Source organism: Mustela nigripes, chromosome 1 (assembly GCF_022355385.1).
Source record: "Mustela nigripes isolate SB6536 chromosome 1, MUSNIG.SB6536, whole genome shotgun sequence".
NCBI classification, from domain to species: Eukaryota; Metazoa; Chordata; class Mammalia; order Carnivora; family Mustelidae; genus Mustela; species Mustela nigripes.
This window is the reverse complement of record NC_081557.1, coordinates 7,926,084-7,939,614: the sequence shown is the minus strand read 5'-3', so window position 1 is coordinate 7,939,614 and position 13,531 is coordinate 7,926,084. Positions and strand designations below refer to the sequence as shown.

The 13,531-nt window shown below is 59.6% G+C and overlaps 1 protein-coding gene across 9 annotated transcripts in view; it reads left to right on the top strand.

The window, feature by feature from the left end:
* Nucleotides 1-13,506, top strand: part of MARK2 (microtubule affinity regulating kinase 2) — a 56,414-nt gene extending 42,908 nt beyond the window's left edge. For 4 of the 9 annotated variants that reach the window (XM_059403094.1, XM_059403105.1, XM_059403167.1 and 1 more), the window contains 15 exons: nt 1,292-1,340; nt 1,643-1,708; nt 1,819-1,889; nt 2,115-2,171; nt 2,810-3,046; nt 3,718-3,837; nt 3,947-4,046; nt 4,122-4,234; nt 5,497-5,629; nt 5,904-6,082; nt 6,366-6,463; nt 7,598-7,759; nt 8,410-8,667; nt 9,649-9,675; nt 10,983-11,766. In XM_059403094.1, the coding sequence (XP_059259077.1) occupies nt 1,292-1,340; nt 1,643-1,708; nt 1,819-1,889; nt 2,115-2,171; nt 2,810-3,046; nt 3,718-3,837; nt 3,947-4,046; nt 4,122-4,234; nt 5,497-5,629; nt 5,904-6,082; nt 6,366-6,463; nt 7,598-7,759; nt 8,410-8,667; nt 9,649-9,675; nt 10,983-11,412 (2,100 nt within the window). In that variant the 3' untranslated portion in view covers nt 11,413-11,766. The other 5 variants (XM_059403114.1, XM_059403149.1, XM_059403123.1 and 2 more) reach the window with 5 other exon arrangements.
* Nucleotides 13,507-13,531: the final 25 nt, after the last annotated feature.

Here is a 13,531-nt window from a genome sequence, read left to right as displayed (position 1 = left end):
GGCCAAATCACTCTGTTTAAATTTGATCCCAGCAGTGATCCGTAAAGAGGACAGTAGTGAAGAATCTATCCCCCCAGGGTTCTCAGTGAGCCCAGAAAACTCTATCGTTCTCCCAGGAGAATGCCCCTCCCAGGCCAGTAGGACCCCAGCGGGGTGGGGGTGGGGGTGTCTGTACTGCATGGGATTGGGGGCAACCCTGGCCACTGCCTCTGGCCCCATTTCAGTGTTACTTCACTGCTGCTTACCACCCGTGAGGTGGTGTCCAGGATTTTTTGCCTCTTCATCCAAGACAGCTGCTGGACCAGGATAGAAGGCAAGAGAAACCTGGGCTCTAATAAGAAAAGGGAGCCAGGTTCAGAATCCAGTTCCCAAAGACTGGAAAACCTGTCTCTTGTCCCTTTCATGTCCACCTCACAGAAGCTCTCGGATCTCATTAAGGGGAAAAACCATGCTCATTTGATTCCATAAACTGTATCCTGAATTAGGTCTCCAGACCTCTCCTTCCTGCAAAAAAACCAAACCAAACAAAATATAAACAACTAATTCTGCTCTTTGTGCAAATGGTGAGGCCTGGAAGTTACCAAAACCCCACCTCCAGTCCTCTGGCCCCCGCAGGGGGGGATGGAGTTCGTTTCTGTCATCTTTCTTTATGGAAATACATGGTTTGGAGTCCCTGATTTTGTTTCACAAAGAGAGCGTGAGTGTGTGGAGGTGGGTTTGATTAAAATTGGCATCAGCTATATATAGGAGCGGCGGCTTCTGTCACCGCCCCAGAGGCCTGGGGAGAAGGGCCTGCCCACTAGTGCAGAGCCCTCTGACTTCTGTAAATCAGAAGATGAAGGGGGTCCCCTTCAGAAACAACCCCCCTCCAACACACACACAGAGAGACCAAGCTAGAGTCTGTTTTGTCACAACTTCAGTGACAGTCCCGGTCCTGAATATTCATGTACAGGGGCTCACACTCCCTCCTTCAAAGGCGCCCGGCCAAACCCGTCTGCTGTTTGGGGGTTGGATTTGGGGAGACTGCAACAGGGCACGTGGCTGGTCTATCCAGATGCTGAACCCAGGCTACCAGTCACTGGAACCCCGCTTTCCTCCTGCGGCTGCTTCTGCTCTCGTTCCCCTGCTTCTGAGCCTCCAGGGACAGGCCTGGATGACCGGGACAGCTGCCCTCTTTCTATTCTCTGCCTGTTTTCTCTTTGGGGAGAAGAATCCTAACAGTGGCTCTGTTTGGAGGGAACCCAAGGGAAGCAAGTTAAGCAAGCATGACCCTTGGTATTTTCTTTCCTAGCTATTCCGCGAAGTAAGAATAATGAAGGTTTTGAATCACCCCAACATAGGTGAGAACAAGATGTCTTCCTTCCCTCCTTCCTTCCCCCACAGCACGGCCTCTCTTCCTGCCCGAGGGCATGCTGCTTTCTGGAGTCCTTGCGAATGACTCTGGGGAAGCCCAGCTCAAAATCCAGCTGTGCCTCTGGTGCACTGGGCTGTCCAGATGAGTAGTGTGGCTGCTGCGAGAGGAACTTTCTCTCGTGGGGGATAGGGTGAGGGCTTTGGTCCCAGGCTGCCTCTGCTCAGATTGGGGTCCTAACTGTGCCCTCTGCTTCTTCTCTGACTTGTGACTTGGCCTTTTCTTTTGTAGTTAAGTTATTTGAAGTGATCGAGACTGAGAAAACTCTGTACCTTGTCATGGAGTACGCCAGCGGAGGTAGGTGTGGAACTGCCCCTTCCTGTGGGCACACACCCCCATCCCCCATCCCCGTCCCCGTCCCTCAGCCCCAGTAGGCTCCGACCTGGACCCCACCCTGTGTCTTGCAGGAGAGGTGTTTGACTACCTGGTGGCCCACGGCAGGATGAAAGAAAAAGAGGCTCGAGCCAAATTCCGCCAGGTGGGTGCGGCTCCTGCTGCGGAATATGGGCCCGACCTCTGCGCCCAACCTCTGCGCCTCTGTGCCTTGGGCTTCGGCATGTAGGAAGGAGCTGCCACTCTCTGAGTGGCCTGTGGAGGGTCCCTCGGGCTTGGCCTGTTGCTGTGGCAGTGCAGAACTAGCTCCCGGGTCCCATGTCCACCAGCCTCGGGTGCCGCTGGGCTGACCGTCCTTCCTTCCTTTCAGATAGTGTCTGCTGTGCAGTACTGCCACCAGAAGTTCATTGTTCACAGAGACTTAAAGGTAAGGCTCGCTCCTGTCCCCCATGTCTCTTGAGTCGGAGTGGGGGTCAGCAAAGATGTAACCATCGGGCCCTGCGTGTTCAAGGAAACACGAGCTTTTAATTTTTCAGAGATGATGAGGAAGCCCCTTGGGCTGCTTCTGCCACAGGCCTCACGACTGGCCTTAGATCTCATTCCGACGGGCAGACAGAGGGCCACTGCCCCATCGTTGCCAGGCACATCACCTTCCGGGGCTGCCAGGCATGCAGGGAGCGCGGCAGGCTCTGCTGGCCCTTCAGGCGGCCTGGCCGCTGACCGAGGGCAGAACGGTGACTGACCCACAGCGGGCGCGTGCTCGCTCAGCTCTCTCCCTGAGATGCTCGAGTGTGAAATGCCTCAGGCTCCTGGCCGCCCGAGTCCAGGCAGACGTGGCTGCGATCAACCCGAGCCTGATACAGCGGAGCCCCCAGAGCCCCTCCAGCCCGCTCTGCCCTCCTCCAGCCCAGCCTCCCCACACTGGGGGCCTGCCCTGGAGTTGATGGAGAAAGTCCTGAGACTGAGGATGGCTTCCTGTTTGTGCTCCCTTCCCCGTCAGGTCCTTCTGGGTCCCTGGCTTACTGTCGTCCGCTCGGTCCTGACATTTTCCATCTTACCTCCCAGGCAGAAAACCTGCTCTTGGATGCTGATATGAACATCAAGATTGCAGACTTTGGCTTCAGCAACGAATTCACTTTTGGGAACAAGCTGGACACCTTCTGTGGCAGTCCCCCCTATGCTGCCCCAGAGCTCTTCCAGGGCAAAAAATACGATGGACCCGAGGTAGATGTGTGGAGCCTGGGAGTCATCCTGTATACACTGGTCAGCGGATCCCTGCCTTTTGACGGACAGAACCTCAAGGTGGAGTGAAGTGCACACTCGGTTGTTCGTTTGTTTGTAAGATTTTATTTGTGGGTAACCTCGACACCGAACAAGCCCCGAGATCAGGAGTCACACACTGCGCCAACTGAGACAGCCGGGTGCCTGGGACTTAGATCATTTATATTGTCCCCTCTCAGCCTCTGGTCTTACCCCCTGACCTCTCTAACCCTTGCTGCCGCTACATTTTCCCTAAGCCAGAGCTTCAGAGAAGGGCTTGCTAAAGGTAGCAGCAGACACGGGGCCTTCTGTGCCCAGTGTCATGGCCTCCATTCTTTCCTCAAGGGATGGGATAAATTGTGTGTCCGTTCTCTCCTGCAAGGCGCGGGGATGGCAGGCCTCGGGCTGGTCAGGCTAATGGGCACAGGGTGTTTGACCCCAATGCTTCTCTAGTGGGCTGCCTTGTTCAGACTCTTGCCTCCTGCCGTGTCTCAGGTATGTCTGCCTGGTCAGCCTTCAGCTCTCAGGAGCCTGGATATTAGCTTTCTTCCCTGGGCCCTGGGGTGATTTGAATTTCCCTCCTGCTGGGGCGCCTGGCTGGCTCATTTGGCAGAGCAGGCAACTCTTGATCTCAGGGTGGTGAGTTCAGGCTCCATGTTGGGCATAGAGCTTACTTTAAAAATAATAAAATAATAAAATTGCCTCCTACCCAGGAGCTACGGGAGCGGGTACTGAGGGGAAAATACCGCATTCCATTCTACATGTCCACGGACTGTGAAAACCTGCTTAAGAAATTTCTCATTCTCAACCCCAGCAAGAGAGGCACTTTAGAGGTGAGCAGCCTGGAGCCCAGGTGGCTGGAAAGTCCAGGGAACGTTCCCAGGGACACCTCCAAGTTCAGTCCCCTTCCTCCCTGTCCATACCCTTTCTTTTGCTCCCCAGCAAATCATGAAAGATCGATGGATGAATGTGGGTCACGAAGATGATGAATTAAAGCCTTACGTGGAGCCGCTCCCTGACTACAAGGACCCCCGGCGGACAGGTGAGGCTCTGCAAGCTGTGAACTTGAACTCCCTCAGACCCGGGACCACCTGTAACCGTATGTCCCCCCTTGCAGAATTGATGGTGTCCATGGGTTACACACGGGAGGAGATCCAGGACTCGCTGGTGGGCCAGAGGTACAACGAGGTGATGGCCACCTACCTGCTCCTGGGCTACAAGAGCTCCGAGGTGTGTGTCCCCTGCTTTGTCCCCTGCCGGCCAGCTCTGCTGTCACCAGCACCCCCGTGCTTCTGGCAGCCGTGGAGGGCAGCAGCTCCTCTCTGAGTAGGTGTGCTCTCCATGGATGAATTTTAAGCCTCAGCACTGGTGGATGAGACTCGCTGGCCTTTGCTTGCACTGGTCTCTGTCACAGAATGACTAAGAAAGCTGGTGGGGTCTAGGCCTGGGCCTGGGTTCCTGTGTGGGTGAGTAGATCTGGCCCCGTCTGTGTTGATTAGGCTGGATCAGTTCTTTGTCTTTTTTGGTTTGGCATGGTTGGGTTTTTAAAGATTTTATTTGAGAGAGAGCGAGAGAGAGCAAGCACGAGTGTGGGGAGGAAGGGGCAGAGGAAGAGGGAGAAGCAGGCTCCCCGCTGAGCAGGGAGCCCAACATGGGGCTCGATCCCAGGACACGGGGATCATGATCTGAGCTGAAGGCAGACGCTTAAACGGCTGAGCCACCCAGGCGCCCCAGGATCAGTTCTTTGTTGATTTAGAAATCTTTCTGTCTGTTTCCGTGTGTTTGTGTCCCTCGGCATCTGGAACTGTCCACCTCTGGGTGTTCGGGTGTGTGGGTCTCTGTGCCTTTTTTATAGGAATCTTGAGTCATTGTGTCGCTTCTACTTAGTGCTTCTGTCTGGCTGTGTATATCTGTGCGCGCGTATGTCCGTCCTTCTACTTAGTGCTTCTGTCTGGCTGTGTATATCTGCGCGCGCGCATGTCCGTCCTTCCATCTCCTCATCTGGAGGCCTCGTCTTTGCTCTTCTCCCCGTCTGGGTAACCATGCCTGTGTGTGAGTCTGTGGGTGTGTGTGGGAGTGGGGTCTCGCTCACCATCTGCGTGTCCCCACATGCACTCTCGTCTCCCTGCTCTCCGCCTGGTAGTGTTGGACTCTCGGTTCTCACCTTAGCCTGCTTGGGAGGTAACTAGCCAGGGGCAGGAGGGTGTGGTCTCCGAGTGTGAAAGTGTGTTCACACTTTCACACAGGCTTATCCCTCTATGGTGGTAGGGGGGTCCTTTGTGTGCTGGGGGCCGGTGTTGGGCGGGGGAGGTCTTAGGCTCTGTCAGGATCTGTGTCAGGGCCTGTCTCCTGGAGTGTTCAGGTACACCTGGGTCCTGCAGGGGCCTATCATGTGAGTGTGGGGTGGCTTTGTGTCGGGCAGGGTGGTGTGTCCTTGGGTCCATCCGCACGCATCTCCGATGACTTGTGCCCCCCTTTGCCTCTGCTTGCAGTTGGAGGGCGACACCATCACCTTGAAGCCCCGGCCTTCGGCCGATCTGACCAACAGCAGTGCCCCTTCCCCCTCCCACAAGGTACAGCGTAGTGTCTCGGCCAACCCCAAGCAGCGGCGCTTCAGTGACCAGGGTGAGTGCTTCGGAGGACTTGCAGGTGGGGGCTCACCCCTCTCCTGAAGGGGCACAGATTCTGGGGGCTGGGGATGACACCGCTGAGTTTCAGTCCCAGTTGAGCCACTTGTTAGCCTTAGGCCGAGCCATGGAACTTCCCTCACCTTCTGGGACCTGGGGTTTGCCAGGTTGCTGGCAAGACTTTTTAGGAGAGCGCCGCACGTTCGTGTGCGCGGCCGCCACTCGGTGGGCCACTCGCCCTTACCTGTTCCCGTCACCCCTCTGGCCCACAGCTGGTCCTGCCATTCCCACATCTAATTCCTACTCTAAGAAGACGCAGAGTAATAACGCAGAGAATAAGCGGCCTGAGGAAGACCGGGAGGCAGGGCGGAAGGCCAGCAGCACAGCCAAAGTGCCTGCCAGCCCCCTGCCCGGCCTGGAGAGGAAGAAGACCACCCCCACCCCTTCCACGGTGAGCGTCCCTCAGGGCCCGCCACCACCCAGCCCTGCTCCCTTCCCCACCCCCCTCCTACTGTGGGGTCTGCCCTCCCGGCAGCTCCCTCTGGCCACCCACTAGGTCTTAGCTCCCAGGCCACTTTTGCTTACTGTGGAAAGCCTACCCCCAAGAGGAAAAGCAGAATCCTTTCCTTTCTCTACTCTTCTGTTCCTGCTGGAAGGCGGAGGGGAAGCCGGTTCTGTGAACAGAAGAACACTTTGGTTTTCTGTGATACAGCTCTGCCCTTTATTCCCCACAGAACAGCGTCCTCTCCACCAGCACAAATCGAAGTAGGAATTCCCCGCTTTTGGAGAGGGCCAGCCTTGGGCAGGCCTCCATCCAGAACGGCAAAGACAGGTGAGCTGGCCCAGGCCCTGCCCACCACGCTGCCCCTGAGCCCTCTCTCACAGCAGTGACGTCCGTCGGCAGCCCCGCCTCCCCGCCCTGCTCTCTGGAGTTCCGTCCTGGCTCTGTCCAGTCCAGCTTGTCCACACGCCAGCACCTCCCCCTGCTCTTCCCCCACTCCCACTCCCCCCCTACCCCTGCCACCGTGTCCTCTCCCCTGTGTTCCTGGGACTGCTTCTTGCAGTGGGCAGACCAAGGGAGACTCCATGGTCATCTCGGCTGCCTTCTGGCTTCTTTCTTTCTTTCTTTCTTTCTTTCTTTTCTTTCTTTTCTTTCTTTTCTTTCTTTCTTTCTTTTCTTTCTTTCTTTCTTTCTTTTCTTTCTTTCTTTCTTTCTCTTTTTTTGTTGCTGCTGTTGTTGTTTACTTACTTATCTACGCAATGTCCACACCCCGTGAGTGGGTTTGGGGCTCAAACTTACAACCCCGAGGTTGAGTCACACCCCTTCTGACTGAGCCCGGGGGCGCCCCTGCCTTCTTGGTTCCTGACTGCAGCCAGGGCATGGCAGCCGTGCTCCTCTCGGCGTCAGCGCCTGAGGCTTTGCTTGGGGGTCCCCAGCTCAGAGCAGAACCCTGAGCTGCCCACCTGAAGGGTGTACGTGTTGAGGGTGACCCTGGCTGGGCCTAGCCAAACAGATCCCCCCTTAGCCTCGACCACCAGCATCTCTTGGTGTGTTGCCTTCCTGGCTCCTCCTTTTCTGAGCTTACTGAAAATTCCCCTTAGCAACACCCTGCTCTTTCTGTCGGCAAAACATCCTTGTTCTTAGAATTCCTAGGAGACCAGCGCAACCCGGAGGCAGTTACCTCCTGTCGGCTTTCCTGCACTTTCGGTTTCCTCCCCCGGTTTTGGCCTGCCTCGCTCTCCTCACCCGCCCTCCACTTCCCAGTCCTGCCTTCCTCCGCTCTGACTGGAGTCCCGTGGCTGCTCCCCAGACCTGACCTGACCCGACCTGCCCTGCACCTGCCGCAGCTCGCTCCCCACCCCTCACCCCCAACCGTTCTGCCCTGCCCTTGCTTCCTAACCTTAACCTCCTGCCCCCCTCCCACCCACCCCTAACCCAGGCCTCTTCGCTGCTTTTGTCTCCTAGCCTAACCATGCCAGGGTCCCGGGCCTCCACGGCTTCTGCTTCCGCCGCGGTCTCTGCGGCCCGGCCCCGCCAGCACCAGAAATCCATGTCGGCCTCCGTGCACCCCAACAAGGCCACTGGGCTGCCCCCCACGGACAGTAACTGTGAGGTGCCGCGGCCTAGGCAAGTGTGCTGGGGCAGCTGGCGCGGCGGGTGCCCTCAGCCTGCCCCACCCCCTGCGCCCCAAAAATCCTCCCCCCCCTCCCCGCCCCGGCCCCAGGGTGCTGCTCTGCTCTTGGCATCTTAGCCACAAGAAATGGCTCTGTCCCCTACAGTCAGGAAGTAGAGAGAACAAAAAAAGAGCTTAATGCCCCTCTTTTCCTCCAGTTCTCCCTCTCAGAACAGATATGCAAGAAGCCGCCCCGAGGCTCCAGAAGGAAGCCTTTTTGTTCTGAGCCTTCCTGGACTTCCTTAGGACCCCAGGGACAGTCAGCACCAAAGGGACTCAATCCTTGAGGGTTGGTCAGCATTGTCCCCTTGAGGTTCCAGTGCGCCTAGCTCCCCAGGAGCCACTTCTCTCCGGCCTGTACTGCTCTCCACACACGCATCCTCCGTTGCCTCCCTCCCTCCCCCGAACCATCTCCTTCCACCTCCGCCTAGATGTCCTCCTTGCCGGTGTCCTCGGTGGTCACACCCCTTCCTTCTGTGTCCTCCGTGATGGCTGCCTCTGCCCTAGCATCCCCTTCCCCCGCCCGGGGCGCTGCAGGTGCTCCGTGGTAATGGCGTGCTTGTGCCCTGACACCTCTCCTCCGCCCCCACCTCTTTTCCCACAGCACAGCCCCCCAGCGTGTCCCTGTCGCCTCCCCCTCCGCCCACAACATCAGCAGCAGTGGTGGAGCCCCAGACCGAACTAATTTCCCCCGGGGTGTGTCCAGTCGAAGCACCTTCCACGCTGGACAGCTCCGGCAGGTGCGGGACCAGCAGAATTTGCCCTACGGTGTGACCCCAGCCTCTCCCTCTGGCAATAGCCAAGGCCGGCGGGGGGCCTCGGGGAGCATCTTCAGCAAATTCACTTCCAAGTTTGTACGCAGGTGAGTGGGGGTGGGGAGGCGCTTAGGGCGGCAGAGAGAATAGGGCCAGGCCCTCCTACCTGCCTGGGAGTGGGGGTGGGGACTGCCGACACGAGGCTTGGGTCTTGGGGTTGGAAGAGGCCTTGGGAAGCCTAAGGAACTGGTGCTTGTCAGCATCTCACGATCCGAGACCCGTGTGTCCCTCCCAGGCTCTCCCTAGCTCCTGTACGCAGCCCTCGTTCTCCGGCCCGAGAGCAGATGGCCAGTGCCGCCTCCTCTCTGGGAGAGTGTGAACTCAGATGCTAAAATAAAAGCCCCCCCTCTTCTCTCCTGGGTTCCCATGGAAACTTCTATTTGGTGACGCAGCTGCAAAGTCATGAGGCCTGAGCCAGGCTGGGCCGGCAAGGAGAGTTTTCCTGGTCCTCTGGCTCGGCCCTCTGACCGCCTTCCCCCCGACCCGGCGGGCTAGGTCCAGCTGCGGTCGCTCCTCCCCAGGGCTCGCCAAGATGAAGGCCTGTCGTAAATGAAGTAGCCGCTGGGGGCCAGCCTGGCCTCTTCCCTCGCAGCCAGCCCCGTGGGTGGACGCTTTCCGAGGTGGCGAGCAGGGTGGGGGTTCTCTTCATGAGGTTTCTCATGGGCCCCAGCCACCCCGAAGAGACAGCTTCGATTCCTAGGATGCACCCAAGCCATCGCGCCTGGCAGGATGCTCCCTATGTCCCCACCTCAGCAGAGCTCGGGAAGCAGCAGCAGGCTCGCCGCCCTTGCCGCTGCTCTTAACTCAGACGGAGAGCCAAAGCCCTGGCCCTTCCAGTCCCAGAGCGCAGGGCTGCGGGGCAGGGCGGGGCGTCTAGGACTCTAGTCTCGCTGAGCGGCTCTTCCACGTGGGGTGACCCTCGAACCTATAAAGCCCACTCTCCCCACCTGCTTATCCACATACTGTCTTGTTGGTTTTTTTTTTTTTATTTCTTTTTTTATTTTGTCTTTTTTTGTTTGTTTTTTTAGAAATCTGTCTTTCAGGTTTGCCAGAAGGTAGGCGTTCAGCCCTCTGTGTGTGTGTGTGTGTGTGTGTGTGTCTGTGTCCTGTTGTCCTACCTCCGTCATTAACTCCCCTTTTCTGGCTCTTGCTCCCGCCTCCATCTGCTAACCACGTCTGTGTGGCCCTCTCTCTGCCATCTTAAAGGGATGAAGACTGCCTCTGACTGGGCGGCCACTCAGGGCAGGTGACTTTGAAAATGAGGGGCCAGTCCCGAGGCACAGGGGACCTTCTCAGGGAATTCTCCCTTTAAGATTGTCTCGTCACCCCCACCCCAGGTTTGGGTTTTGGTCATACCCCTGGGTTTCTTCCCTGGCCCTTTCCCCCATCTGTGCATGCGCTGTGAAGGAGCTCCAGGAGGGTTGCAAGTGCATCTGGGACGGGCTCTCCTTTTGGGTCTTTGGGTCTTTCCCTTCTCTGGTCCCCTGAACACTTCAGGGCTGTGTGAGCTCGCCCCTGTCCTAGGGACAGCAGGACTTTGGAGGTGCTACAGGGACGCCAGGGTCCCAAGGCTTTTCAGTCTGACGCTTCCAGGCCCTCAGGAGCCTTTGCCTCAGGAGTGGGCACAGCACCCCCTTCTGGCAGCTCCTGCAGAACTAGGCCTGCCCCCACCCCCACCCAGCACACCTCCTGCCTCCCGCAGGATCAGGACGAATCAAGCCACGCCGCTTCTCTGGGCCCATGTTCTCTGGATAGGGACTGTGGCCTCCAGAGAGCCAGGGGCCGGGGTGTTCTAGGGCTGGGGCCGTCTACCTCCTAGCCCTGGCAACAGTGGGAGATCCCCCTCATCCCAGCTCAGGCATCTCCCTTCTTAGGCCAGAACCTGGCTCTGCCACCTCCGGCCTTATCCTCACCCTCTCTGGAAGCCTGGGTGGGCCGAACGAATACCAAGCTGAAGACCAAGGGCCGGGTTGGGAGCACTGGTTCCCCAAGACTGTCAGCCCCGGCTCTGTGCCGGGGCTAGGACACCTGGCAGACATGTCGGTGACCCAACTGACTAACGGCCAAGCCAGGGTCCCTAGGCTTTCCCCTTCCCACCCACTGCTCCCCACCCAGCTCTTCACTGCATGGCTGGCTGTTGACTCACAGGCCCTGGTGGGGGCCTGCCTTGCTGGGCGCCTCCACCCACAGGGCAGGGACCAGGTGGGGCTGGGGAGAGCAGCAGGCTCTTTCCCCGGCACAGCCCGGGCTCCCTGCTTGCAGCGCGCTTGTGTGCATTCGTGTGTCTGTTGTGTCTTTGTGTTCCTTTTCCATGTGCTGCCGCTGCTCTCTCTCATCCGCACATCCCTGCCCTCCTCTGCAGCCCCCAATGTCCCGGCTCCAGGCATCCGTCTTCCAGCCAGGAGCTGGAGAAGCCGCTCAGCGGGGCCAGACCTCTTCCCCACCCACCGTCCCAAGGTGCTGGCCCTGCCCTGCCCTCTGTCCTCCCTTCTGCACGAGCAGATGGCCTAGCGGCCTGGCAGGCAGGGGGAGTTCTGAAAGAATGGGGGAGGCGGGCTTGTCCACGGGCGGCCTCGCGTCTCTTCCCCCCCACACCCCATCTCCAGGCACCCGCCCCCAGGCTTGCTCACTGTTCCAGCTCTCAGCCCTTTGAGCCTCCTGAGAGAGGCCTCCTTCTGACCCCCACACACACCACGTGTCCCCGCCCCCCAGCCCAGCCCCTTCCCCTCAAGAGGACTGCGGCCCTAGGGCCCGCGGGTACCGGTGTTGAAGAAGACCCATCCACAGTGTGAGGCCCTGGCCGTGGGCTGGCGGGGGAGCGGCCTCGTGCCATGGCTGCGTGCTCGCAGCGCACCTGCACACCCGCGCCCCCCTCCTCCCCGGGACCAGAGGCTCCGCCTCCCCAGCACTTGTCTCTGGGAGCGTGGGGAGGGACAGGCCCCAGGCGCTGGGCTTCCTGCTGCAGAGGGACAGTCCGGCTGCTGGTGTGAGGTGCTGCAGGGCCGTGGTGGCCTGCCAGGTGACGGGCAAGTGGCCTCAGAGCTAGGGTCCCGCTCACCCACCGGCGGCCCCTCACCAGACCCACCCTCGCCTGGGTCTGCGGCGGTGGAAGGAGCGAGAGGTCCCAGCACTAAACTCTCCCTCGCTCTGTTTTTTGAGGAACCTGAATGAACCTGAAAGCAAAGACCGAGTGGAGACGCTCAGGTGAGAGGGCTGGAGCCGGCACCAGCCCCGCCCGGGCCACCGGGCTTGCCACGAGCCTCCCGCACCTCTCCGCCTTCTCTGCCCCCCCCCCCCCCGCTCTTCTCTGGTGGCTCTGCCCTGTCCCCACCGTCCCGGGGCCTCCCTTTCCTCAGAGAAGCCCCACGCCCCAGCTGCAGTAGCTGTGGGCCCTTCTCCTCAGCTCCGGTGCCTTCTGGAAGCAGGAGCCCTAGGCTGGGTGGTTGGGGCTACAGATTGCTCCCCATCGACCAGCTCTCTTTCCGCACCTCAGCCGCTGCTTTCTGTCCCGTCTGTGAACTGCTCAGGGCTGTTGAGCACGTGCTCTCCTTTCCTCCCGGACCCTCTGCTCCTCAGAGAAAAGCATGGAAATGTCACCCTCCCCTCCTCTCCCCTGCCAGGGCCTGGCTTCTCCTCCCCTTCTCTGCCCTCCCTGAGAGACGGAGGTCACAAAACTAGCCACCCCTGTCACCCTCCCTCTGCTTCCCCCCCACACCAGGTCTGATGCTCCCTCCCTCGGCGCTGTCGCCTCCGGGGCACCCTCCGTGCTCTTCTCTGGTCTTGGTTGGGGGGCCGGCTGCCAGGGTGGCTCTCCCGTGGGTAGGGTGCCCCGGGCCACGCCCTGACCCCCTGCCTCTGGCCCCTCTGCAGACCTCACGTGGTGGGCGGCGGAGGCAATGACAAGGACAAAGAGGAGTTCCGGGAGGCCAAGCCGCGCTCTCTGCGCTTCACGTGGAGCATGAAGACCACCAGCTCCATGGAGCCCAACGAGATGATGCGGGAGATCCGCAAGGTGCTGGACGCGAACAGCTGCCAGAGTGAGCTGCACGAGAAGTACATGCTGCTGTGCATGCACGGGGCGCCGGGCCACGAGAACTTCGTGCAGTGGGAGATGGAGGTGTGCAAACTGCCGCGGCTCTCTCTCAACGGGGTCCGATTCAAGCGGATATCGGGCACCTCCATGGCCTTCAAAAACATTGCCTCCAAAATAGCCAACGAGCTCAAGCTTTAACGGGCTGCTGGGAGCCGGGGGGGCGCCGGAGGCGGGCCGGCCGGACGGAGCTGCTGGGGCCGGGCTCCCACCCACCCGGGCGAGACTGCGGTCGGGATTGCCGTGTCTCCCCCTGCTGGCACTTCTCCCCTCCTGCCCTTCTTGGTTTTTTTCTTCCATGTTTTGGGGGGACAGGAGACGGTCCTTTCCCCCCAACATTGACCCCTGCCCGGAAAGTCCCCCTTCCCCCTTCTCCCCCACAGGAGGCAAAGGAAGGGGAGGGGGGCGGGGGGGGCAGGGCTCCCCCTCGGTACTGCGGTTGCACAGAGTATTTCGCCTAAACCAAGAAATTTTTTATTACCAAAAAGAAAAAAGAAAAAAAAAAAATCCCAGCGGCCACCTTTCCTCCCTGCCCCATTGGGACAGTCGAGACTGGATCTGTGGGGTTTCCCGGGAGGGCGGCTCAGGGCTGGGACACTCAGGCAAGAGTGGTGGAGTTCCCTGTCAGGCCCTCCGCCAGGCCCACTTTGGGCTTCTCCCCTCTCCTTCCCCCCTTCCCCTCCAAGCAAACCACCAGAGGTGGCCTTCCCCTGACCTCAGGCCCCAGGGCTGGAGGCCTGGATGGCCGGGCCAGGGGCCAGGGGCGGGGCGCTGCGCAGCCCTGAGGTGGGGGGGTCGGGGGTGGGGGGGGGCGGGGGGCG